Below are 25,584 nucleotides of genomic sequence, written 5' to 3' on the forward strand. Positions count from 1 at the left end.
ATTTGGGTTTAATTCTGGGCTTTGACTGGGCCATTCTATCACATGATTATGTGTTGACCCAATCGCTTCCATTTTTGCTCTGCCAGTTCCAGCGTCCATCTTTCCATCAAATCTGATCAGCTTTCCAAGTGCCAGCTTTATAGACACATCCCCAAATCAAAGGTTTAAAGCCTCCATGTTCCACTAAAAAAAGGAGGGGAACATTATATTTAGTGAGGCACTGTTAGATCTGGAGCCGCTCTGTAATTAGTTGAGGCTCCACTGTAGAAACTTTACAAGTGTTTTTATCATTTCAGTTGCCAAGAAGTTCAATCAGTAATGCAAATCAATAACTGATAAGTTCTGCAGGCCAGAGCTTATTTAATTTCTCCTTCAGTAGAAGAAGTGAGTGATTATGTAGACGGGGTTCTGTTTCGCTGCCAGGTGTCAGCTGATCGCCCAAACCTTTGCTCCTCAGGAACCTGTGCAGGGCAGTCGAGTTCAGACGGTGCCAGATGTGTTTTTGTTCCGTTTGTTCTGTGTGGGAGTTCTGGCAGGTGAACGGTCCAAAAGCCTGAGAGCTCGGTCTGTACGGTACAAAACGGAAAGGGCAAACGCTGAGCGCTCCATTACAAACTTCTTCTGTTTTTACTTTTTTTTTTTTCTTTTTGTCTCGGATCATAAAACAAAATGTTAACTTCAAGGATAACCTGAGTAAATACAAGCAGCAGTTTTCAAATGAGGTTGTTTATTAACCCTTTCATGCATGAATTATAATCCTTTGTGTCAGGATTTTTTTTTCCTTTTTTTTTATTTGGCATTAAAAAACATAGGAAAAAAATTTAATTTATTTTTTTTTTTCAGGTGATCAATTGTAATTTTATCCAAATACAAAGTTGTTGTCAGTTGTCTGTTTTGTTCTTTAGGGGTTATCTGATGTAAAAAAAAAAAAAAAGTTACCTGCAAGAGTCGTCTAAAGTAGAAGGAGGAACCGGGTCGGTTGGCATACTTTTTTGTTTGTTGGCCATATTGGATTTATCACAAATTATTTCTTGCATTTGCAGCTGATGGCCAGTAGTTGATAGTGTACTTTATGATGCATTAGTGTCCACTTTAGTGGTCTGTGTGCATTTATAACATAAAAATCCACAAGAAGCACAAGAAAATGACTTTTAGACAGCTGTCCACTGTAGTGACCACTGGGGTTAAAAGAAAACAGTTTTCCAGGCCAACGTGATCCGAAGTGCAGAATCACACATTCAAATACTTGATTCATCCCTAAGGAGTATTAAATGTAATAACTCATATCATATTGTCATTGTGGATGGCAATGCTGTGAGCAGAAAGTCGATTTTTCAACAAATCTGAAGAAGCCTTTGTCTGAACACTGTAGTTGTGTGGCTGTCTATGACCGTCATGACATGCTAACAGCTCAATTTCCAGGCAGCAGAGAGATGATATTCCACAGTGGGATATTCCTGGATTGAATTGTTGAGTCCATTAATTGTTGGAATCAACTATTTAAAGAGGAGTTTTGCTGCTCCTCTTTAAATTTGTGGCCCAATTCTGTACATCCCATAGTAAAAAAATCCAGGCAGAGCAACAGTGGAGTCAGAGATGGTCTGAACTTCCTCCTTCTTCCTGCTCTGCATCCATGAAGCCTTTCCAACTCCTCTGCCATTTGGGGTCACAGTTCACATATTATTTGAGCTTTTGTGATCCAAATCAGCTTGTTGTAAAAAAACAACTAAACTTTTTGCCATGCCATCATTTCAACTGTCCAAATGTAAAAATGTCAGAGAGGAAATCCTCCCTTTGGACAGCATGCGAAACCAGAGGGAATAACTGCCTCAACCAAAAACATGATAAACCAAACGTTCACTTTTGATAAACCAAGTGGTTTAAAACAAACAGCATTTCAGGAAAGGAACATCCAGTCAAACATGGTGGTGGCGATGTGATGCTACGGGCTTTGTTTCTGTTCTATCAAATTAATTCTAATCTCTAGCAGAAAATCCAGACAAGACTGTCTGCTTTCTGAGTGGCCTAGTTAAAGCTCGGATTTAATCTGACTGCTGTATTTACTCAGATAAAGAGCTGAGCAGCATGACTCCCACTGGAGAGGAGCATCCCTGGTATTGAACGCGCAGCGTGATCGCGCACGTACAGTACGTGCCGTGTCGTGTCGTGTCGCCCCGTGGCCGTGGCGGGTATAAACCGGCTGCGTCAAGCCCACACCACGACGACAGACAGTAACTGCCTCCAACCAGCCCGCTCTGCGCTCGCATCACACACTGGCACCGCGCGCGCACGGTGACACACACACACACACACACACACACACACACACACACACATAAAGAGGTGGCGGCGGCGCTCAGAGCTCCAGAGCGGGCTGGAACGGATCCCTCATATTCCCTTCATACTTCCATCTATTTTTATATGCACTAACTCCGCCATCATGCTGTGGACAGCGACTCAAGTCTTAAGGAAATTCTCCACCTCCTCCGTGAGTAACACCGAGCTTCCAGCTCGGATCCCGGCTGACTGTCACACTGGTGCATCTGGTGATGTGAGCAGCCCAGTTAGAGCTGCGGGATTACGGTTCTGCAGCGTGACAGTTTGCCACGTTGTTTCCTTACGTTTCACGTCGGCGATCTTAAACTGTGCAAGACGGAGGGAGTTGGATGAAACGCGCTCCGCAGTGTAACACACGATTAACGGCTTAGTAACGCACCTGCAGGCAGGGCTGGAGGTTCTCTGTCGCCTCTGCTGCAGCCTCACTGTTGGTACTTTAACCAGTTTGTCAGAAGCCACTCTGTTGCTACTGTACGTAGTTGCTTTGAATGCATCATGAAGCGGTGCAGAAACGCCATGTAGCAGCAGAGCGCGTTTGACACGTCCATGTATGAGAGGGAGCTTAGGAAACCTGACACTGTCCCCACATGTGCAGCTCCTGTTAGACGGATGGGGCCCCAGGCGCGCACTTGAACTCTCTGGACTCCTTCAGCCACAGAGCCGATCTGAGAGCGTCATCAGTGTGATTTGATTTGATTGAATATTCCTGAATTAGGGGGATCATTTCCAGTTTTTTTTTTTTTACTAATTACTAAGTTCACCCAGAGGGAAAAGTCTGCTTGTAAAAATCGGTTCCCTTGCAAGGTGATACCTGCTGCAGAACATAAAAACACAGGCACTTGCAAGATCGTAAACTTTACACAGATGTGTTGATAGTTCCCGCAAGTTTGTAAACGTTACTTTTTTTACTCTTACATTCCAGATGCATGATATTGAATTTTTGGTCAGTATTCGATAATGCCGGTATACTAAAACTCATTTGGCTGATAACCGATACCATTATCGTAATTATTTTCTTATACCTACTGACTGAAACTATATGGCTTTAAAATAGGGCATTATCTTTGTCAGTTTGTGAATGTGGAAACTATACACACATCTTTGAAAACTTTACACAGGTGCATAGTGTGTCCTTAGTTGTATAAAGTTTCAGGGACCATATCTTGTAAAGTTGATGTTGGTGAAAAGTACTCAGATTTGTAAACTGTGTGTAGGCGTGCAAATTGTTTGCAGAAATCTGTAGGTTTACACACACATGGACTGTAACCACATATAAACTTTAGACAGATGTGCTGATAGTTCCCACAAGTTTGTAAAGTACAAATAGTATGTTTGGAAATTAAGTACGTGTGTAAACTTTACTAAATAGGTGTGGGGACAGTTCCCACATATTCGTCAACTCTGTAATGTTTACATTCTTGTAAACATTACACTTTATGGAGTACTTTGTAAACTTTATGTTTATATAGGCAGTACGCACATCTCTGTAAAGTTGAAATCAGTGGAAAGTGTTCACATATTAGTTAACTTTACATATGTGTGGACAGTATCCATATATTTGTGCATTTTAAACAGACGTGTGAACCATACACACACATGTTGTAAACCTGAAATGTGTGTGGAGTAGGCCCACATTCATAACTTCACACTGCTGTGTGAACTGTTCCCACAAACTTGTAGAAATGTTTGTGACTTTTCAAGCGACTATGATTTTAATAAAACATGAGGATAATTCGACCAATTGTTCCTTATATGAGGCTGCTAAAGGGTGTGCATGAATTAGGAACTGTTCCCACTTAGTTGGAACATACCCACCCAGGTTTAAAAACTAATAAGCAATGAGCAAGAAGTACTGTGTAAGAGTGTAAACACTACATGTAAATGTTGAGAGTGTAAGAAAAGGTCTTTTAAAGCATTGGAGGTTCACTAAACCTAACAGATTGTGTTGTTCTCTTTCCAGCATTACTACCAGAATAAGCTAAAACTGGCCATTATTGGTCAGAGTCTGTTTGGTCAAGAGGTGTACAGTAACCTGAGGAAGCAGGGTCACAAGGTTGTGGGTGTGTTCACAGTTCCTGACAAAGATGGCAAGGCCGACCCCCTGGGTAAGTTAACCGTTTAACTGCTGCTGTCATCACTTTATGGACATCGTTGCTGTTTGATGCAATTTAGAGTTAACGCAAACATGTTAATCTTCTGGTCCTCATTTTTTAAACATTTTCAACACATTAGTAATGTATGAACAACAAAAGGTTGTTCAGCAAAGCAAAATAGTTTCAGGTCTTTAATCAAAGGTTAACACAAAAAAATAACTTTCAGTTTAAACTAGTTGGGTTTGCTGCTGCCTTGAGCAAATTTCTTACAACATAAAAACTGAAGAAAAATGAACAACCTTTTGTAAATATGCTTCACAATGTGAAAAAATAGAATTGGGTTGTGGATATGCTCATTTCAGGAAACATTATTTGCCTCCTTACATATTTCTCTTTTTTTGTCTTTTGTGTTTCTTTAAAATGTTTTTAGATCATCAGAAAAACTTTCATACTGGACAAAAAGAATCAAAAACAACACAAAATGCAATTTTCAAGTGACAATTCTATTAATTAAGAAAAAGCAGCTATCCAAGCCAAGCTGAGACTTTGTTAAAAAGTCATTTCTTGTAATGGTAAATTATAAATTGACAATAAACAATAAAGCTTCAAAAGCTAAAATGTTTTGAAAATAAGAACATTTTTCTAATTGCTAATTATTGCCTAACTTCAGACAAGTGGGGGACAGTGTTACTCTGTTTTTCTGTAAAAATATTTTTTAAGAAACATATTATGATTCCAAATACAGGAGCCACAAAAAACAACAACATTAGGTAGATTTTTAGACTTCCTGGGAGGACCCCTGTGAAAACCTTACTATCCAGAGAGTTTGTTGTGGATCTCAGCTGTGGGTCAGCAGAGGTGGCTGTGGCTGAGGTAGATGTGTGTTGACTGCACTGTGCTCTGGGACAAAGACATGCCTTTATCCCGTTTTAGCTAAGGCAGAGTGATTCCATTGTCTGTGCTGGCAGAGGCACAGAGATGAAAAACCAATGAATCGTTTGCAAGCTGTAGACTTCCAGATCTTACATTCAGGTTAGAAAATATCCCAGAAGAATCTGAGTAGAGTTTGGATTTTGTTTCAGCTCTGTTCTGGTTTCTGTGGATTTGCTAGCCTGAGAGTTTTCATGTCTGGCTGTTGAGTCCTTTGACCTCCATATCATATAAAGTATAACAAGCTTGTTTATGCTGCCTGAGGTGCTGCTTCCTGCCAGGTTTGTCATAGTTTATCGCACTTGTGTGTATCTGCATAGAGCAGGCAGATCTGGTTCTAAGTGGTATTGAACCTTATCTAAATTATGTTGAACTGGCTGAAACCGCTAGTTCCTCTTTATGAAGAGCATTAAATCACATTTCTTTCCTCTTGCTGGAATCTTTTGAAACCTTTCCAAACACTCCAATGGAATCTAACCAAAAAGGTTGTTTTTTTATGTCTGAGAACATTCTGGTATAGTTAAAGATCTCATCAACAAAAGTTCTTTAAGGGCTTTAACATTATTTGAACATGAAAGCATTGTTTTTCTTTTCTGGCTGTAGAACTCTGGAGCAGATTGTGTCGTAGTATTGCTGAGGGGAACATGGGAGTTTGGTTTTTCAGTCTACCTCCTGAGAGATGTGATGGGGGTCACTGAGGGAACATTGGGCGCTAAGAATGCTTTAAAGATCTACCAAGTTCTTGCAGCCAAAGAAATGTTTGTGTCCATTTTCTTGGAACAAAGTTGAGTCACTCCCAGTACAGATTGTACAGCTGGTCACCCATCCTGTTCAGGCTGTTCATGGACAGAATCTCAAAGCGTACTTTCAGAGAGGATGGTGTCTGCTTTGGGAACCTCCTGGTCTTATGTTTGACTTTATGTAGATGATGTGCTGCTGTTGAGCTTATGACCATCATGAAGTGACCAGGGTGAGCTACAGATCCAACAACTCTAAGGCCATTTCCCTAAACAGGAAAGATGTTGTTCGTTTTTGCCCCTAGTAGAGGATTTTAAGGATCTTGGTGACTTCTTCACAAGAAATGTAGACTGACTCATTGGAGCTTCTTCTCCAGCTCTGCTCAATTAATCATAACATAGACATAATGCAGATACAAGCAGTCAAAAATGACCGTCCTCCATTGTGTGGTTAGGCTTTGCCTTATAGACAGATCCAGGCCACTGGCAATTTGTATTAAAATACCCAAACTGCATTCTCAGCAATTTCTATGAAAAATAGTATGAAAAGCGTAGAATCTTTTATGTGTTAACATGAAAGAACCCTTTAAAGTAACAACAAATCTCATTAAAGCCTCTAAAGCGTAAAATTAATTTGTGAATGTTCTGAGTCTGATTCCCTAAGTGCTGACCTGTCCAACCTGCACTTCTCACATCTCCTCCTCACTGTTAGCTGTGGCAGGGGAGAAGGACGGGACGCCCGTGTTCAAGTTTCCAAGGTGGCGCGTCAAAGGGAAGCCTATCCCAGATGTGGTGGACGCGTATAAGTCAGTGGGCGCAGAGCTCAACGTCATGCCCTTCTGCTCCCAGTTCATCCCCATGAACGTAATCGACCATCCCCAGCACGGCTCCATCATCTACCACCCGTCCATCTTACCGCTGCACAGAGGAGCTTCTGCCATCAACTGGTGAGAAAGAAAGACCATATGGAAGATTAAGACCACCTGTCGCACTTTACTGTCATCTTTTCTGTTGAATCATATTGCACAAACCCCCAGTGCTCTCCAATGTGTAAGTGAAAGTAAAAGTTCCAAGCTAACCTTCTCTTATCTCTTCCTGTCTGTTCCCCTCCCTGGTTATTACTTATTATGAACAACTACTGTATGTTTCCAGCTGCTAAACTGAGTTCTTTGTTTCCCATAAAAACAGGGACTTTTTTTTTTAAAATCTCACATTTTTTGCCCCGTCACTTAACTTTTACAAAATCTGACAATACCTAAACTTTAATTTGTGCTTTTCCTAGAATAATATAAGGCAAGCTCCTTAGTCAGGACTTTAATTATAGTTCCATGAAGCATCAAGTACAATAGTTTTATCACCCTTTTTTCCTCATAGAGCTTCATAAACTGTTGGAGTTATTCTCCAGGGTTTTACAGTTGCTTGAAAACAAACATACATCAAACTAACTTTGTGTTTTCATGTGTTTTTCTTTCTTTCTTTTTTTTTTTTTTTACAAAACTAAGTGTAACATTTGCTTCATCACCACTGGTTCATAAAGTACCATTCAAAAGTATTCACCCTCAGTGAATTGTTTCACATTTTCAATGTATTTTATTGGGATTGTATGTAATACAACAATCATAACAAAAACTAATTTTAGCATTAATTGATTTACAGCATTAAAAGGGCAGTGTTATGCAAAATTAACTTTTGTAAACCTTACATCATGTTATAATGTTATTCTCTCATCAAAAACATACCTGGAGTGTTGCCTTGATTCTTTCATGCATGTTTGAGAAATCCTTTGATCTCCATGGGAACCATTCAGCTGTGCAAAACGCCTGGGTGGATCTAGCTCCGTCTTCTAGGCGCAGCTCTTCCTCAGAGCTGCTGCTTCCAAGCTATTATAGTATTTTTACAACAACTGAAGGCTTAGTTACTTGGTTGTGCTATGAAATGTCCCTATATGCCTGGAAAACACATAATACTGTCTTTTTAAGGTTTTTGGGTCTGTGAGTCTCCTGCAAGTTGAAGTTGTCTAAATGACATGTTAGCTTTTCAAATCCCTCATAAATCTCTGTATGTCTCCAGGACTCTTATTCACGGTGACAAAAAAGCTGGCTTCAGCGTGTTCTGGGCCGACGACGGCCTGGACACAGGCCCCATTCTGCTGCAGAGGGAATGCAGCGTAGAGCCCAACGACACGGTGGACACACTGTACAACCGCTTCCTCTTCCCAGAGGGCATCAAAGCCATGGTAACCAGCGGAATGTCAGCACAACCCCTTTCACCCAGACATATACCACCAACTGTTACTTGTTGTGTCAGGTGGAGGCGGTGCAGCTCATCGCTGATGGAAAGGCCCCTCGAATCCCCCAGACAGAGGAAGGAGCGAGTTACGAGGGCATCCAGAAGAAATCCAACTCCAGGGTGAGAGCAAACCGTCGAGTTAAAGTTATCTATGACCGCTGTCTAAAGAAAATCCGGCACTCTAAAGACAAGTTAGTGGATGTCATTTTCCATCAAACACTAAACCAGCTCAAGTTTTACATCTTGCATTCCAGCTTTTGCTCCCAGAGTCATCAGCACTTATCAGGTTCAAGCTGTTGGCCGGCTGCTCAGAGTAAAAGAGCCTGATTCAGAGTCATGTGGACAGGTACTGTTACACGGCTCACACAGCTGAGTGAGAGCAGCTCCTGACTGCTTCATTCTAGTTTTTTCTATTGGTGGAGCTGATCTTAACCGTGTTCTGATTTGCAACGTCGCTGGCTGCTTGCTCCACCGATCTATTCTCGGCACAGGCATTGGCCTTCACCTGTTGTTCCTCCAAGCGGCCCCCTGGGGGCAGCACTGGGTTGTTTTGGCTCCCTCACAGGTTCCCCCTTTGGAAAATAAAGTGAGCGCTCAGCAGTGCTGACTCCGGCCTCTCCCCGTGTCTCCCAGGTGGACTGGGCCCAGCCAGCTGAGGCCATCCACAACTGGATCCGCGGCCATGACAAAGTCCCCGGAGCGTGGACTGTCATCGACGGTCAGGTGAGTTTACTGGAACACATGTGCAATGAAAAACAAAACAAAAAAAAAAGACCAGAGCAGATGGTAAATAAAGCCTGAGGGTCTTTCTGTTGTTTGGTCAGAGTGTCTCACACAAGTATGCACACCCTTTGGAGTTTTTCACATTTTCTCACATTATAATCACAACATTTGATGTGTTTTATTGGATAGACTAAATCTGTCCAAAGTGTGGCCCTCGGAACAATTTCATGCGGCCCCTGCTGCATTTAAAAGAATGTTACCAGTTTGACCCTCCTGTGGCCACTGTAGTCATTTAGTCATGACAATTTCAATGAAAAATGAAATTCTACTTTAATGGAAAGTGTATTTTTTATAATAGCTACGTTTCTGTTTCAGTCTAATGTCATAGTAAGTACAGCTACAAATATTCAGTGAAATTTTACAGGAAAAATAAAGGACTAGAGCACATTAATTCTACTATTAAACTTGGACAAGAGGTTCTTTGAAAAAAGTTCTAATTTTTGTTGTTTGGAATTGTTGAGGAAATAAATAAGTCTTATCTAAAGTGAAACACTGAGTCAATCAAGAACGAATCAAAATGCATTTTGATTATTATTTTATTAAGAAATAAAGCAAAGAATATGAGCAATGACTCCCCTGGCTAGTCCAGGGAAGTGAAAAAAAGATGAAGGTACATCGCTTTTAATATCCACCACTCTTACAAAGATTCGAGAAAAAGGGAGAATCCCACCAGTTTCAGTTTACTTCAAAACTCTGGTATTTGCACCTGCAGACTGTAACCCTGGACGGTTCAAACCCAGTTCAGAAATACCCTTTATGTGTTTCCAGTGAGCGGCCTCCAACATGAAGGATGCTTTATAGCTAAAATTGATTGCTTGATTGATTGTTTGATTGATTGAAATAAAACAAAGTTTGACATAACAGACTAGACCAAATACACTGAAAAAAATCTTAAAACATTGGGAAACTGTCTGACTTTAATTAAGACGACCAGATAAAAAAGTTCATAACAAAATGATTTGTTGGAGAAACAATATGGCCCCTGAGTACTTTCAACTTTGGGACTCTGGCTCATGTTCCAAAAAGTTTGGACACCCCTGAAGGCTGAATCAATCCTTTGATGAACCAATTTTCACTGAAAACACAGCAACAACTCTGTTGGTGTAAGTCTACAGGAGTTTGATGTGGGTTTGGGTTTGAACTTTGGTCGATTCTAACACACGACTGTGCTTTGATTTTAACAATGTCATTGTAGCTCGGACTGTAGTCTTAGGGTTGCTATCCTGCTGGAAGGTGAACCTTCACCCCCGGCACCACATACTGCCTACTGGCAGTATACCATCATCATCATCATCAGCATCAGCATCAGCATCAGCATTGCAATATCAGTGTGTGAAATGTTCATGTCACATGGGGCTGTTTGGAGACCAGTAATTATTGGCTAATATATTCAATGTGTCATTAGTTTGGATATTTCCAAAATGGTAAAAGTAAAAAGTGATGGAAGAGTAGATGGGAAAGAGAGGAAAAGCAAATATGGTAACTGATGTCACCATTTCTATGGTTACCATTATTGCCATCTCTATTGTGCAGCTCCACCATGGAGAATTTCTACAAAAAACACACAAATCTGCTGAGATTAAATGACACACAGATGGACTGCTTTCTCCTGGTTGTTTTATTTGGAGGTGTTAAATCCACTACACATTCCTGATTTTTATTTGTTAAAAAAATGCAACAAAAAACCAACACAAAGTTGTGCATCAACATGTTGGTCTGTCACATAAAACCAAATGCCGAGGTTTGTTGAAAAAGATCCATGAAAAAGTCTTGTGGGTATGAATACTTTTACAAAGCAGCGTTTCTGTTCAAACTGCTTATCTGTGCCTTTCTGCAGCCTGTGACCCTTTACGGCTCGTCTATGTTGGGGGGCTCGGTACCTGCCGGTCAGGCCCTGGAAATCGAGGGGGCTTCCCAACCCGGCCTCGTCACCAAGGCCGGGCTGGTTCTGTACGGAACCGACGGGAACGCCGTGAGTTCTCCTTCCTCACAACTCTAAACAAGCATCCAGAGCAAACAGCAGCAGATACGGCCGCTTGTTCAAACAAACTCTGATGTGTTGGCGTGATCTCGCCGCCGTGCTTTTAACCTGGCTGTTGTTTGACCGGCAGCTCCTGGTGAAGAATCTGCAGTTTGAAGACGGAAAGATGATTCCTGCTTCCAAGTACTTCTCCTCAGGAGAAAGCTCCAGTGTGGAGCTGACTGACGATGAGAAGAAGATGGCTGAGGAAATCAGGGCAAGCACAACATGCCGTTAGGTTACCACTGTGACCTTTTGGTGCATAGACTAGACTGAAGAAAAAATAAACAGTTTTTGTTGTTTATTCAAAGAACATCTGGAAGGGAATCCTCAGCAATGTGGGCGCCATCGAGGAAACGACAGACTTCTTCAAGTCCGGAGCCGCTTCCATGGACGTTGTTAGGTGAGACAGAAGGGCCAGTGTTGGGCTGGAATCTGTCACATCTTATACGGTAAAGAGATAAAAAATAAAATCCATGCAGCTGGTCCTTTAACGGCGTAACATCCAACCACTCTGATTTGTCATCCAGTTGCTCTCTGACTGAGGCTAATCCAAGTTTCCTGAACAGATTCAAAGTAATATTTAGTTTCAGCAAACAATTACAATTTTGACGCCGATGTGGGCTCGCCAAATTCCATGAAGCTGGAAACGTTTTTTTAAAGAAATGATTAGAATCATCTGAATACATTCTAGAATTCTATTTCTCGATGAACCAGCAGCAGTGGCCCCAACATGCAGGAGTTCTGTCAGTTTTTGTGTGGCTGCGGTTCGGACCAATGAAGAGGCGTCCTTTCCGTCTGCAGGTTAGTGGAGGAGGTCAGGCAGAAGTGTGCAGGCGTCCAGCTGCAAAACGAGGACGTGTACATGGCCACCACCTTCCACGACTTCATCCAGATGTTCGTCCGCAAGCTCCGAGGGGAGGACCAGGAGGAGGAGCTGGTCGTTGACTACGTGAGTCTGACGGTCTGACGGAAACAGAGCGAAGATCTGGAAGTCAGGTGAAACCTTCGTCTTTCTGTTTCCTCTTCATCTTCGTAGGCAACCAGAGAAGTGAACAACATGACGGTGAACATGCCGTACCAGTGCTTCATCGACGGAAAGTTTGAGGATGCAGAAAATGGCAAGAGCTACGACACCATTAATCCAACCGATGGATCTGTAAGTGCATCCATCCATCCATCCATCCATCCATCCATCCATCCATCCATCCATCCATCCATCCATCCATCCATCCANACATGCCGTACCAGTGCTTCATCGACGGAAAGTTTGAGGATGCAGAAAATGGCAAGAGCTACGACACCATTAATCCAACCGATGGATCTGTAAGTCCATCCATCCATCCATCCATCCATCCATCCATCCATCCATCTATCCATCCATCCATCCATCCATCCATCCATCCATCCATCCATCCATCCACATCATCCGACTGTTTCCTCTGCAGGTGATCTGTAAGGTGTCGTATGCGTCAGTGGCAGACGTGGACCGGGCCGTGGCTGCTGCTAAAGAAGCTTTTGATTCTGGGCCGTGGGGCAGGATGAACCCCAGAGACAGAGGAAGTCTGCTCTATAAGTAAGTAGCTCCTCCTACTGGAAGCCAGAGGATCAGTTTGGTCAGAACAATCTCTATGCATTTTTTTTTGCTCCTCCGTTTTTGTCTTAGCAGGCCATTTACCTACATTTTTTGGAATGCAAACGTACATTATTTTTCAGTTTTACATTTAGTCCAATCATTTTTACATGTTTATGTACATCTTCTGTTTTAATAAACATATAAAGTTATCCAGTATTTTTCAGAGAAGCGGTGACCAGAGGTTTAAATCTCCAACCTGCTGATTCAGATTTTTTTTAAGCACAATAAACTGGATTATTTAAATAGTTTTTGGTGCGTCCCAGCTTCAAATTTTAAAATGTCCTTCTGTGGTTCTACTTATAGTTATTCATCACCCATCCAAATACAATGATGGTAGCTGACCTTTGACCTTTACTTCCTTTTCTCCCTTCAGGCTTGCTGACCTGATGGAGGAACACCAGGAGGAGCTGGCCACTATTGAGTCCATTGACTCAGGAGCCGTTTACACGCTCGCCCTGAAGACACACGTGGGCATGTCCATACAGACGTTCCGCTACTTTGCAGGCTGGTGTGACAAAATCCAGGCAAGCTACCAACTGTTACGGACACGTTTTTCTGGTCTCAGACTATGAGACACTAAGAGACACTATGATGCGGTTCTGTTTGCTGCAGGGCAAGACGATCCCCATCAACCAAGCCAGACCCAACCGGAATCTGACCTTCACCAAGAAAGAACCTCTTGGGTAGAGCCTGACCAACGCTGACTCGGTTTCTGTTGTGAAGATGTATTTCACTATGTTTTTCTTTTTTATTTTCTATATACTAGAGTTTGTGCCATAGTTATTCCATGGAACTACCCTCTGATGATGCTGGCCTGGAAGAGCGCAGCCTGTCTGGCAGCTGGAAACACGCTGGTCCTTAAACCTGCTCAGGTGCAGACATTTCATCCTCTGGATTCTTTCCTGTTTCAGTTTCAGAAAGAATACATTAAATAGTCATTAAGCTGCATATGCAATGGTAAACTGTTCGACATATGAGGACCTCTGAATGAGCAGGAGCCAAATAAAGTTTTGTATTTTGCAGGTTTATAGTCTCCATTAACTGCACCTCTGCCATGTTTCCAGGTAACTCCTCTGACCGCTCTGAAGTTTGCTGAGCTTTCTGTGAAAGCTGGAATCCCAAAAGGAGTCATCAATATACTGCCAGGCTCAGGTAAAATTAGCATTGATGCATAAACAGCAAATCAGAATGGATTACATGAAGGAGCGTCACTCTGATTGGTTGTTTTCTCTTCCAGGTGGCATGGTGGGTCAGAGACTCTCTGACCACCCGGACATCCGCAAGCTGGGCTTCACCGGCTCCACTCCAATCGGCAAACAGATCATGAAGAGGTAAGAGGGGAGGCTGGCTCACTGATTTCATCAGCATGTTGCCTTCCTCACGGTTTCTCTCCACGGTTCCTCCCTGCAGCTGTGCGCTTAGCAACCTGAAGAAGGTTTCTCTGGAGCTGGGGGGAAAATCTCCCCTCATCATCTTCAGCGACTGCGACATGGACAAGGCGGTTCGCATGGTGAGAGAACATCCATCTGGAAAAGAGGCTTTTTAGTTTGGTAGCTTTTTTTAACACAAGTGGATTCCAATGCAGTCCAGGGTATTTTCTTCTATTTGTCTTTCCATTTTTGTTTTTCTACCTCCATTTCTTTCTTAAGTTCTTCCTCCCTTCCCATTTGTCGTTAGTTCCTTCCCTTCCTACTATTCAGAAATCGCAAACTTCAGTATTTTCTATTTTAAGATGAAGAGAAATGAGTTGGAGGAACCCTGGTAAAACAGTGATTATGGATAAAGACACTTTTCTGTCTAAAAGAAAAAAAATCAAAGAAAAACTTAACCTCTTTTTGAATATTTTGTTTCAATGAGGTAAAATCCGATGTCTTTGCCAGTGGTACTATATGTAGTTTGTTTTTAGAATATTACATGAAGGTGATGTGATTATCATCCTGATACCTACTATAGTTCACTGCCAAAGTCTACTACATTTATGTTTAAAATCTGGCTTCTTACAAAGTTTAGGTCTGATTTAAGTTTTTAAGGTTTGGAAAGTGTTAAAAAAGCAAGAAAAGTTCCAGTCCTAGGAACACTGAAGCTCAACCTTTGTCTCATCTGACTGTAGCTCACAGTTCTAGTTAAAGTCCGTGGTGAGTTTAGTAAACGCAACATCTTTACATTTCTGTTGGAAGGACCGAAAAGGCTTTTATTTATTGCTGTTACATCACATATGTGTATGTTTAGACCCAAAGTGTTTTCGCTTATTTCCACTTGTCTACTTAAAGTAGCATGTTCTCTTCTGCTTCTCATTTTGAAGTCTGGCTGCTGGCCTCAAGTATAACCCAGGGAAACATTACTAATCCAAACGTCTTAGCTACTAGCAAAGTAGAAATTACAGAACTTGTTTTCCTATCTAATTCAGAAAAAAATTTAGAAGAATCATCAACGGGTTCAGTTTAATTGAGTCCAACATGATCCATTCCATAACCCGTGTGCTTTCTGCAGGGCATGAGCTCAGTGTTTTTCAACAAAGGGGAGAACTGCATTGCTGCTGGACGCCTGTTTGTGGAGGAGTCCATCCATGATGAGTACATCAGCCGAGTGGTGAGTATACCTCAACACTGACAAGCTGTGCAGTAAAGGAATGCTTCCTTTCACACCCGTCGCTGTCGCCAAATTCTGCAGAGGCCGGGTAATAAACCAATCATTTCATGGTTTGGGATAGATTGGAGACCAGCCTTTGAGGACAGAGACTGGGAACCATAATCCTTCATTTGCTGAGAGGCATTCATAGGCACGTCGGAGCTTCCGTCGAAGGCTGGTGTCCTGCAACTTTCAGATGATTCTGCTTCTTAGCAACTTTCAGATGATTCTGCTTCTTAGCAACTTTCAGATGATTCTGCTTCTTAGCAACTTTCAGATGATTCTGCTTCTTAGCACACCTAAATCAGACATCATGTCATAAACAGAACTTTGTAGAACCTGACTGCATTCGAAGGAGGAAATTTAGCCATTTGATTCTAGTGTGTTGGACTTAAGACAGCAGCAGGACTCCTGTCCCTGAGAACTGACTTAATTAGCCCCAGTAACTGTAGGGCAGAGGTGGACAATCCCAGTCATCGAGGACCGGTGTCCTGTAACTCTGAGATGTTTCCCTGGTCCAACACACTTCACTCAAATAAATGAATCACCTTCTAAGTGCGGTCAACTTCTCCAGAGTCCTGCTAATGACCTCATTATTTGAGGATATTGAAGTAGAGACGCATCTAAAAGTCGCAAGACTCGGTCCATCAAGGTCTAGAGTTGCCCACCCCTGATGTGGGGCTTTATTGCCTCTTTTTGACTGAGCAGTGTGGCATGGATTGGTGCGGTTCAGTACGGCGTTTCATGGTCTGACAGCGTTTTCACCTCCAGTTGAACTCTCACTGGGCAGACAGGGTTAAACCCAAACACCCAACTCAGCTTTACGTGACTCTCTAGTGTGTCTTGTTCTTGTCACACGCAGTGATGTTTTTCTGTCCCCCAATCAACAGAGTGTGATGCCAGTACTGTATCAGGGTCCAGTGGACCTACAGGTGAAGTGGTACGGGTCAGTTGATTTGGCCAAAACAAACCGCACAATAGAAACAGTTACTGTTGAAGTATTTTCAAGGACATTATAATACCAGAATTAGTAAAAAGTCACTTAAAGTATCCAGTGATGTATGATGGCCACCTTAACAAATGAATGACTTCCTCCCAACATCAGATCAGTTCTTTAAAACATCCAACTATTATATTAGTTAATAGATTTTAGTCGATGTTACCAATAACTGTTACCTGGTAGGGTAACAGGGTCACATAGATGTTTGTTGGCAGCAGCCATGTACTGTACATTTGAAAACTTTTACTATGAACTTACACTTCTCCGCCAGTAGAGGTCAGTGTATGGAGCGCTACACCAGAGTCCACTGTAGCAGCTTGTCTGTGGGTATGTCAGTACAAGAAAGTAGCTTTCAAATACCAATTCACCATGGAGTCTATTATGTATAAAATAAACAGAACATGTGTAATTAATTTGTTTATATTAAAGCTGGTCTTTTTGTGTCTTTAAACTCTCTTAGGTAGAGGAGATCAAGAAGATGAAGATTGGAGACCCTCTGGACCGCTCCACAGACCACGGTCCCCAAAACCACAAAGCTCACCTGGACAAACTGCTGGAGTACTGCGAGACAGGAGTGAAGGAGGGAGCCACACTGGTGTATGGAGGCAAACAAGTCGACAGGCCAGGTACAGCACACATTTTACTGGCTTTCCTGATGGATCTTATGCCAGAACAGACAGTTGGGCAAATCAGACTTTTGCTGGCAACTGTTTTTGTAACTCGTACATAGTATTAAAACATGTTGTGACTTCTGTTTCAGAGTTAAAACTCCTCATCCTGGATTGTTGAGGAGTGGTTAAGACATGATCAAGCCAGAGGTAATAGCTTAGTTCAAGTCTGTTTCTCCTTGTCCTCCAGGTTTCTTCATGGAGCCCACTGTGTTCACTGATGTAGAGGACCACATGTTCATTGCTAAAGAAGAGTCCTTCGGTCCTGTCATGGTTGTGTCCAAATTCAAAGATGGGTAAGTTAAAGGGGAGGAGGATTAATCTTTGCAATTACTGTATGGTTTGAGTTAACCGAAGTCTGACTCCTTCTTTCCTCTCCTCCATCTGACACAGCGATGTGGACGGTGTGCTTCAGAGAGCCAATGACACAGAGTATGGCCTGGCCTCAGGCGTGTTCACACAGGACATCAGCAAAGCCATGTATGTCAGCGAGCGACTGGAGGCTGGAACCGTATTCGTAAACACCTACAACAAGACCGATGTCGCCTCGCCTTTTGGAGGCTTCAAGCAGTCGGGCTTCGGCAAAGACCTTGGTCAGTAAAAAAATGTGCTACTTGGTGAAATATAATAATAATAATAAAAAAAAAAAAAACAAGTAGCCGTCATTAGCTTTTATACTTTAACAAACCCCATGTACTCTCACAGAGACAAGGGTAGAGTTGCTGAATCTATTCATGAACCTCGAGTTGAAAAAATCCTAAAGTATTTCTGTCTTGTCCACAGGAGAGGACGCCCTCTTGGAATACCTCAAAACCAAAGCAGTGACTGTTGAGTACTGAACCACCAGTTTATTCATTTACAATGAACTCTGACTCACTTGCTGAAAGAAAAGGAGCTCATGCACATTTTCACCTGGACTGTACCAGCAGCTACAGAGAACTCCGTTGTTCTTCTGGGCCACTTGAGCTTTCTTGGAAATATTACACATATCTTGAACAAAGGGAAGGTTTTTGTTGTTGTTTTATACATGTGAACTTGCATTGAAAGTCTTACATTGATGCCACCCCCCCACCTGTGGGAAGCAAAGCTTTGGTTGACGGTGTTTGCAAAATCAAGGTTCTTCAGGGTTAAGCAATGGAGAAAGAAGAAAATACTGTGAGCTTAAAGACATCACTCCTTACAATGTTTGGCCTTTCTCGGCATCATGAACTTGTCAAGCTGCCTTCAGTTTTCCCATTGTACCGTTTCTTGACCCTGTTTCACGGAATTAAGAGCCAAAACGGAGACTATTGCCCACCCAGCGGTGGCTATTCCTTGTCACAGGAGATGACATCCATTCCAAAGCCTGCTACGGAAATGAGAAGGAGACTACTCATTTCAGTAGCAGTTCACACAGGAAGATTTTTATGCTGATTTTTGTCCCAATTTCCCCTTTCTGACAATAAGTACTACCTGATTAATAAGAGGTATTCCTACCTTGTGTGGTGTGCTAAGAGTGAATGGAGTCCATTTGGAAGGATGTTGGAATCGCTCCAAACTAAAATCAGGAATATTCAACATGTTGGATTGTCTTGGCCCAATGTCGCAAAGCTGTGCGTGATGTTCCCTGAGGACAAACAACAGCCAGCACTGTCTTCAATAACTCTGAAGAATCTAAATTAATGAGTTACAACAACATTTAATTTCCCTTTGGGATTAATAAAGTATTTTTGAATTTGAAACCAGAACGCAGCCTGTTGAATGTGACATGGAACCACTCAGAATGCGAGGCTACGGAAACATGCATGGAATCCTAAATAAAGATGACAAATCCAGAAAGACCAGTGGATGTCAGAAATTAGTTTTTTTGTATATTTTTTTTCTCTGATAAACAATCCATCGCCGTTGCTTCTTCCCAGTCAGCCATGTTTGTTTACTCTGAACTCATGTTTGGTCTCGAAAGGTTGTGCGAGATTTCCCGTCTGACATCTGAATGTTGTTGAGTGAAATCAGTTCATGTGTGGTGTGTTGCTCCTGCTCCTGCAGTGTGGTGGCTCGACATCACACACTGTACCAAACCTGTTATACCTGCGACAAGGAAGTAGACACTACTGGGTTTGCAATAGTCTTAATTTTGGTCCCAGTAATGGGCCATAATGTCAAAGGAAGCCTTTGAGCTGTTGTGTGTTATAGCAGAAACTGAACAGTTCTTCACTCTTGGACAAAGTGAATGTTTTCATGATCCAGTGTATCTGTATGCATTTTTAGTCAAATACAGCCAATTCTACATTGGATTGAACTAAGCAAACTTGCCACGTAGGGAAGTCTCAAGTTATTTAACTATAAGCATTTATCCATAGTTCTGTGAAATAAACTCCGCCTTCACAGTTGTAATGGATCAGATGAGTATTGTGATTGTGTCCTACTGAACTCACTCTCCAATGTTGTTCCTGATGCCTTCAGTTTTTCTTGACGACATATATTTAGTCCAAAAAGGAGTTAAAGTCAGTGACTTAAGATAAAATTGAAGGACTGCCATTTGAGCTGCTCTCTGTGCAGCTCTTCCCCTGCACCATCTGCAGCCTCAGCTTAGCATTTAGGAAGACACAGCAGCCGGTACAGTCTCTCTTTCACTGTGAATGTTATTGCAAAGCTTGACATTTCTAGATTCATCATATCAGCAGAATAATGACTGTGGTTATTTATGTTTTCTTAATAGCTTGTGTTGCCCCTTGACAGAATGTCGCCATGGGCAGTGAGCCGTCTCCCAACTCAAACACCACCCTCTTTAAAATCTAGGCTTTTGAGCATATAGATGTTTAGAACATCTATATGCTCTAAACATATACAGTAGATGTTTAGAGCATGGTTGCCCAAAGTAGGTCCTCGAGGGCCGGCAACCTGCATGTTAAACTAAAGTTCTCTCCCTAGTGGTTGTAACAACCTCCTCAGCAAGTCAATGTTCTCCTTAGGCCTTCTAACGAGCCATCATTTGATGCAGGTGTGTTAAACCAAGGAGAGAACTAAAACATCCAGGATGCTGGCCCTCGAAGACCGACTTTGGACACCCCTGGCTTAGAGGGTGTGCCTAGTTTTTTATTTTCAAACTTTCATTTTGGCTTCATTGGTTAATTATTAGGGTAATAAAATGTAAAACCTGGCAAAGACCAAATCATTAATACATTGATACAGGAGCTACTTGTATTGTTCCTGTGGTGATGGTGTTAGGAGTAACAAGTAGAAAGGGAGTCTAACTACTGTCACAGTTTAGTTGTTTTCAAATGTCAAGATTATTTTATTGATCCCTGCAGGAAAATTATTTTGTCCAATTAACACAAAATACAGTAAAGACAAAATAAAATGTACCATAGTGTACAGTCACCCAAACTACCAGATGTGCAACATGCCACAGACGGTACAATCCACTCAGCCAGGCTCTTAGTCTAACCGACTGTTGGTGTTATGTATTCTGATGGTGTGGTGATACATGACCTCCTGAGGATCTCAGTTCTGCAGCCCAATGACGGGAACCTTTAGCTACAGCAGCTCTTTAGCTCAGCCAAGAAGGAGTCGAAAGGGGCAACCGTTACTGATCGGGTTGCTCTGTGCCTTCCTCTAGTACAGGGGTGGCCAAGTCCAGTCCTCGAGAGCCACCATCCTGCAAGTTTTAGAAGTATCCTTACTCCAACAGACCGGGATCAGCTCTACAGAGGCCTGATAACGAGCCAGTCATTTGATTCAGGTGTGTTGAAGCAGGGATGCATCTGAAACTTGCAGGATGGCAGCTCTCGAGGACTGGACTTGGCCACCCCTGCTCTAGTAGACCCTCTCAAAAACAGTCCCAACAGGATAAAACCAGAGCTTGTCCCTATTCTTCTGTCAACTAACCACCACAGCAAACAAGAAATTTTGTAATGTGGGTGACACTGGTCATCGCATAAATCTCCTGTGTGCTGTTTTTACCATCAAACACCATCGAGATGTAAAAAAAATCCTCTTTTCCTCCCCTCTTTTTCAAAATTAATTGTTTTTGACTATTTCTTACAAAATAAAGATACAATTTTAATATGTTTCATGTTTTCTTTGTTGTGTAAAAATGTCCAAACACTTCACTGTATTCATCACAGTAATGCCATATAGATGTTTTATCCATTACTAATTTCACAAAGTGAAGAACGTTTTCTACTGTGAAAGGCAGTAAGGGAGTGTTTTCTTACTCTAAGGAAAATGTGACGCTGTCCACTGAATAAACAGTAACTCTGAGTGCTTAAGTATTCCTGTGTGATTTTTGTGGTGATGATGTACAGCTCAGAAAATCCAGTGATGCATGGAGACTTAGTGGTTTTCAGAGCCACCATGTGGACCACAGCTGGAACCAATGAGTATATGGATGATGTTAAAGGAGGATGGCTATGATGGTATCCAACAGCAACATACAGCCAGATAGTTGGATCCAAACTCATCATAGACTTTTTTCCATAATGTGACTCTTGGGTTAAAATGCATAAATAATTTCCACATACATCTAACTTGACCTTGACCTTAACCAGTAAAATGTCAAATGAAACAATTATAAAAATCAAACCTTTAATTAGATCATATTTACCAAATTGGGGGGAAAAAGCACTTTAAGCAGAACATTATTTACAGAAGATATGTTCCACAGAAACTGCCATTCATTTATGTAGGAGGACAGTACTTCTCTTATAAAATCGCACAAAGTAAACCTTGGCAAACAGTCGTCCATAAGGTTTACCAGTGACCGGTTGTTACATGACCTCTGCACATCCTCCATAGTCCTGGATGTCGTCTGAAGCTGTCTGTCAGCCCAAAGGTTCTCTACTGGAGCTGTTCTCTGAACGGATACAGTCATGTAAGAAGTTTGATTTTGTTCTGATTTGACGACGGTCCTCTTGAGCAACTCAATGAAGACCCATTACAGATCTCTTGACTGCCACACACAACATGACATGACTCCTAGGGCTTCTAGAAAAGAAACAGGCCCACAGCATGACAGCTCCTCCACCGTGCTCATCAGTGGGCCTGAGGTGTTGTGTACTATTGATTGTTGTCCCTATAAGATATCGTCAAGTTTCTTGAGAGGAAGCTTCCCCAATGAATGCTTTTCTCATTCGCTTATGTACTCTGACAGGAAATGCAAAAGTAGAATGTTGCACTTAAATGATAGCAGAAAGTGTACAACATTAGGAACCTGCAGGTTTGGGCCTAAACTCAAGAAAGGACTCACTGATCATCAGTGGAAGGCCAATCTGGATGAGGTAGTCCCATCATCCGTTTATAAAAACTCCCATAGGGATAATGAAAAGCTGCTACTCTGTACTCTGGAGCATTCTGCTAACCGTCCAACAGAACTCTGCAGCTGACTCTCCTACTCCCTTCCCTGCTCCAGGACCTGGATGCTGGCCTTTTTGTTCCCTCTGTCTCCAGGCAGTTTGAGGTTCATCTCTCTGATCTCAGCGACGTCTTCCTCAGACTCAGACTCAGACTCGGACTCGGACGTCTCCTCCTCTTCTTCTGATTCGCTGCCCGACTCGTTCAGCTCCACCACAGCTACATCCTGGACAGACAGGAGCACATGATCTTTATCTGAACACAAAAACAACGGAACGTCCACTAATGTCTGCAGAAAACCGCTAGTCTGACGAGTGCTTTGCCTCTGTCAAACATTATGGGGGGATTTGTATAACTGATGTCAATGTTCCCAGGAGGTTTTGATCATTTTACCAGGTGATAACCTCTGAAGGAGGAAACTAATCTGACAGGCCTACAGGTGGAGCTCAGCAAACTAGAAGATCGGAAAAGGTTAATTTGTTTCTGCAATTCAAAAAGTGAAACTTATGGCTCACAGAAAACACTGAATGTCTCATAAAATTCTAATATTTTAGACCAATAGCAAATACATAAATAAATTCAATGTGTTACTACAGAAAAGTATGTCCATCCACTCTATGCTATATGAACTCAATACATGACAGGTGCTCTTTTTGCATCTCACATTATTCCTCTTCCTTGCCTACCTTTAATCTTTCCACTTGATTTTCCAAAAAAGCTAGTCAGAGTTCACAGCAAGAAGGATGGAGCTGTAAACCATCACTAATCCTGGAAGAAAACCTGCAGAACCAGGAAGCTGTCTCTGCTAAGAGCTTCCATGCAGTGTTTGCTGTTTTATATCCAAGCTTGGATTTATATCCTATTGCTGCTTTTCAGGCTTCAAACATAAAGATCTAAAATTATTATTTTGTGAAGAAACAACAACAAGTGGGACACAATCGTGAGGTGGAACGAAATCTATTGGATATTTTAAACTTTTTTAGAAAATAAAAAACTGCAAAGTGGGGCGTGCAATATTATTTGGGCCCCTTGCTTTAATCCTTTGTAGCGCCACCTTTTGCTGCGATTACATCTGACACCATTATAAACATGACATAACACCTGTTATGAACTTTAAGGAGTCATAAAGTGTCATTCAGTAAATAACACCTTTAATGCAAAGTTGCATTAAAAGTCCATTAAAAGTTACCTTATTCTTATTAAGTAAGTAATTTATGAAGACTGATGTCATGTTTATATCAGTGTCACGTCAGTCTTATGCACAGCCCATCAAACAAGTGTTGCTCTTAACTTTAAACACTCATAAGCTGAAGGCTGTAGCGCGCGCACACACATGCGCACACACACACACCTGATCTGACTGAGTGACACTCACCATCTCTATGACCCGTTCTGCCTCATCCACGTTCTGGATGTCAAAGTGTCCTTCAGGAGCCTCCTCCAGCTGCTGCTTCAGCTTCTCGTTGGCCTCAGCCATCCGAGGCAGAAAGCTCTGCAGGCGCTCCAGGACTGAAGGGCAGAAAAGGTTTGAATGTAAATGTTACAGGCAAACTTAAGGCCAGATATTTCAGGAGGAGGTCTCACCACTGCTCCTTGGCACCCGCTCCGTCTGCAGGGATCGGCCCGCTCTGGGCTTCAGGAGGAGCTTCTCACTGAGGCCTGGAGGAAAAACAGCAGCAGGTCAAAGAGAGACAAGAGGAAGAAGAGGAAACTTTTTAACATCACTTTTATCTTTTTTATGTTACGGTGGAAATACTGATGTTTTTAGAAACAGTAATATTTGTAGGATTCTAAGCCTTCTGCAGAAAATATCCTCTCATCCCAAATGTCCAAAGGTGATAATTATATGAACAGATCTTCTTTAGTGCAACATAGATTGCTGCAGGAGGCTCTGTCACAACTGTAATCATTTCTCATAACTCTTTTTGGAAAACAATAAGTTGAAGAACTACAACAGTTTATTTCTAGCCAACGTTTAGCCAGGTTTTAAGGAATTAAACAGGACGAGCTAACTACTTATGTTTTCGTGCAGTTTTTCCATGCAAGAAAAACATCGAAAAACTGCACAATTTTCTATTTCTATTATAATAAGGACGTTGTCAAAACTATTGCTTCCGCAGTTAGCGCCCACCAAAACATGGGAAAACAACACCTGCTGTTTACTTATAGCCAGTAGATAACGCTGAGAAAAATTTCTTAAAACATGTTTTTAGCGCCATTGACCCTATTCCTGAAAAGGCCAGTACACCGTTAGATTAGCTTCTCACAGTAAACGGTGTTTTATAGAATAGAAATATCCTTCATTGTTATTATTCAAGATCCACTAATTCATTGATAGTGAAGAAAAAATTCAGACCTCCATCGTTTCCACAAGACAGTAAAGACTGGGAAATGTTTTTCTTCGTGTTTAGGTCCATGTTGGAAAGAAAGTTTAACTCGGCATGTGCAACACATGTAGCTAACACCTGGCTATGATTTCCGGACATCACCACACTTATATTTGTTTAGCACCACCTACTGTTTAGGAAGACTACTGAAGCTAAAGCAAATCTTTATTCAAAAATTGATTTCAGAGTCTACTTAAAAATAAATAAATAAATAAATAAATAAATAAAGCCCTTATTAAGCTTCTTCACATTTAAATCAATTGTAATATTTGTCGGTTTGTTCGTTTTTTTCTCAACAACGTGCACTCCGTCGTTTTCTCTGACATACTACAATCCAAATAGCTGTGTGGCACTTTTTGTTTGGTCTGGCTAAGAGAGACTGTATGGTAAGAGGTATCACTCTAATCGTTTTTTTACTTCACATATTATTGTAGTTCTAAGCTTAAGATTCTTCTAGTGTAAAAGTTTGAGAAATCTGATGTTTTTGATAATCTCTGTGAAGTGTAGCATTAACTTGTTTATCTTTGACCAGTGAGGCATTTTGAAAATGGAAAAGAAGAAAGAAAAAGAAACAGAATGTTACTAAAGCATCATACTGGAAGAAGTTCAAAATCTTATATAAACTGTAGTCATCCACCTGGTAAATTTGAACTTAACAAACGAGTAATAAAATAAAAATGTTATAAAGCATAACGGACAGCTAAAATGAAAGAGTTTCTACAAAGAAACAGTGTAGCTGAGCATA

General features: G+C 41.6%; 2 protein-coding genes and 1 long non-coding RNA gene across 4 annotated transcripts; 1 reads left to right on the forward strand and 2 right to left on the reverse strand.

The window, feature by feature from the left end:
- Positions 1–336: 336 nt before the first annotated feature.
- LOC107838664 (uncharacterized) lies at positions 337–6,856 on the reverse strand. The gene is made up of 2 exons (XR_001664741.1): positions 6,769–6,856; positions 337–566 (listed from the first exon to the last, which is right to left on the reverse strand). It is a non-coding gene; the product is annotated as an uncharacterized LOC107838664 (long non-coding RNA).
- Positions 2,225–19,489, forward strand: aldh1l2 (aldehyde dehydrogenase 1 family, member L2). Of its 2 annotated transcripts, XM_007572012.2 has the most exons (24): positions 2,225–2,488; positions 4,298–4,442; positions 6,810–7,044; positions 8,168–8,333; positions 8,405–8,506; positions 9,020–9,109; positions 11,007–11,141; positions 11,281–11,406; positions 11,501–11,592; positions 11,994–12,141; positions 12,229–12,261; positions 12,429–12,515; positions 12,638–12,765; positions 13,199–13,349; positions 13,438–13,508; positions 13,592–13,697; positions 13,890–13,977; positions 14,063–14,156; positions 14,236–14,335; positions 15,316–15,414; positions 16,914–17,079; positions 17,312–17,417; positions 17,515–17,714; positions 17,905–19,489. In XM_007572012.2, exons 1-24 carry the CDS (start codon positions 2,441–2,443, stop codon positions 17,958–17,960), a joined length of 2,772 nt encoding a protein of 923 aa, XP_007572074.1. In that variant the 5' UTR covers positions 2,225–2,440; the 3' UTR covers positions 17,961–19,489. The 2 variants fall into 2 exon arrangements, with proteins under 2 accessions (XP_007572074.1, XP_007572073.1); XM_007572011.2 differs by lacking the exon at positions 12,429–12,515 and having other exon boundaries at positions 12,229–12,348.
- Positions 19,490–21,672: 2,183 nt separating this feature from the next.
- nopchap1 (NOP protein chaperone 1) lies at positions 21,673–24,953 on the reverse strand. The gene is made up of 4 exons (XM_007572013.2): positions 24,809–24,953; positions 24,037–24,111; positions 23,828–23,961; positions 21,673–22,678 (listed from the first exon to the last, which is right to left on the reverse strand). The coding sequence occupies exons 1-4, from the start codon at positions 24,936–24,938 to the stop codon at positions 22,490–22,492; spliced, it is 528 nt and encodes a 175-aa protein (XP_007572075.1). The 5' UTR covers positions 24,939–24,953; the 3' UTR covers positions 21,673–22,489.
- Between the last annotated feature and the right edge of the window lie 631 nt (positions 24,954–25,584).

This window comes from Poecilia formosa, unplaced genomic scaffold (genome assembly GCF_000485575.1).
Source record: "Poecilia formosa unplaced genomic scaffold, Poecilia_formosa-5.1.2 Scaffold292, whole genome shotgun sequence".
NCBI classification, from domain to species: domain Eukaryota; kingdom Metazoa; phylum Chordata; class Actinopteri; order Cyprinodontiformes; family Poeciliidae; genus Poecilia; species Poecilia formosa.

Excerpts from the sequence above, each read along its gene's own strand:
- nopchap1 (XM_007572013.2), bottom strand. The coding sequence starts at position 24,938 with ATGTCCGGAAATCATAGCCAGGTGTTAGCTACATGTGTTGCACATGCC. Across the intron at positions 23,962-24,036 it reads GCGGGTGCCAAGGAGCAGTG|TCCTGGAGCGCCTGCAGAGC; the intron begins GTGAGACCTCCT and ends TCTGCCCTTCAG. Across the intron at positions 22,679-23,827 it reads CAGAACGGGTCATAGAGATG|GATGTAGCTGTGGTGGAGCT; the intron begins GTGAGTGTCACT and ends CTGTCTGTCCAG.
- aldh1l2 (XM_007572011.2), top strand. The coding sequence starts at position 2,441 with ATGCTGTGGACAGCGACTCAAGTCTTAAGGAAATTCTCCACCTCCTCC. Across the intron at positions 8,507-9,019 it reads AGAAGAAATCCAACTCCAGG|GTGGACTGGGCCCAGCCAGC; the intron begins GTGAGAGCAAAC and ends CGTGTCTCCCAG. Across the intron at positions 14,157-14,235 it reads GGCAAACAGATCATGAAGAG|CTGTGCGCTTAGCAACCTGA; the intron begins GTAAGAGGGGAG and ends TCCTCCCTGCAG.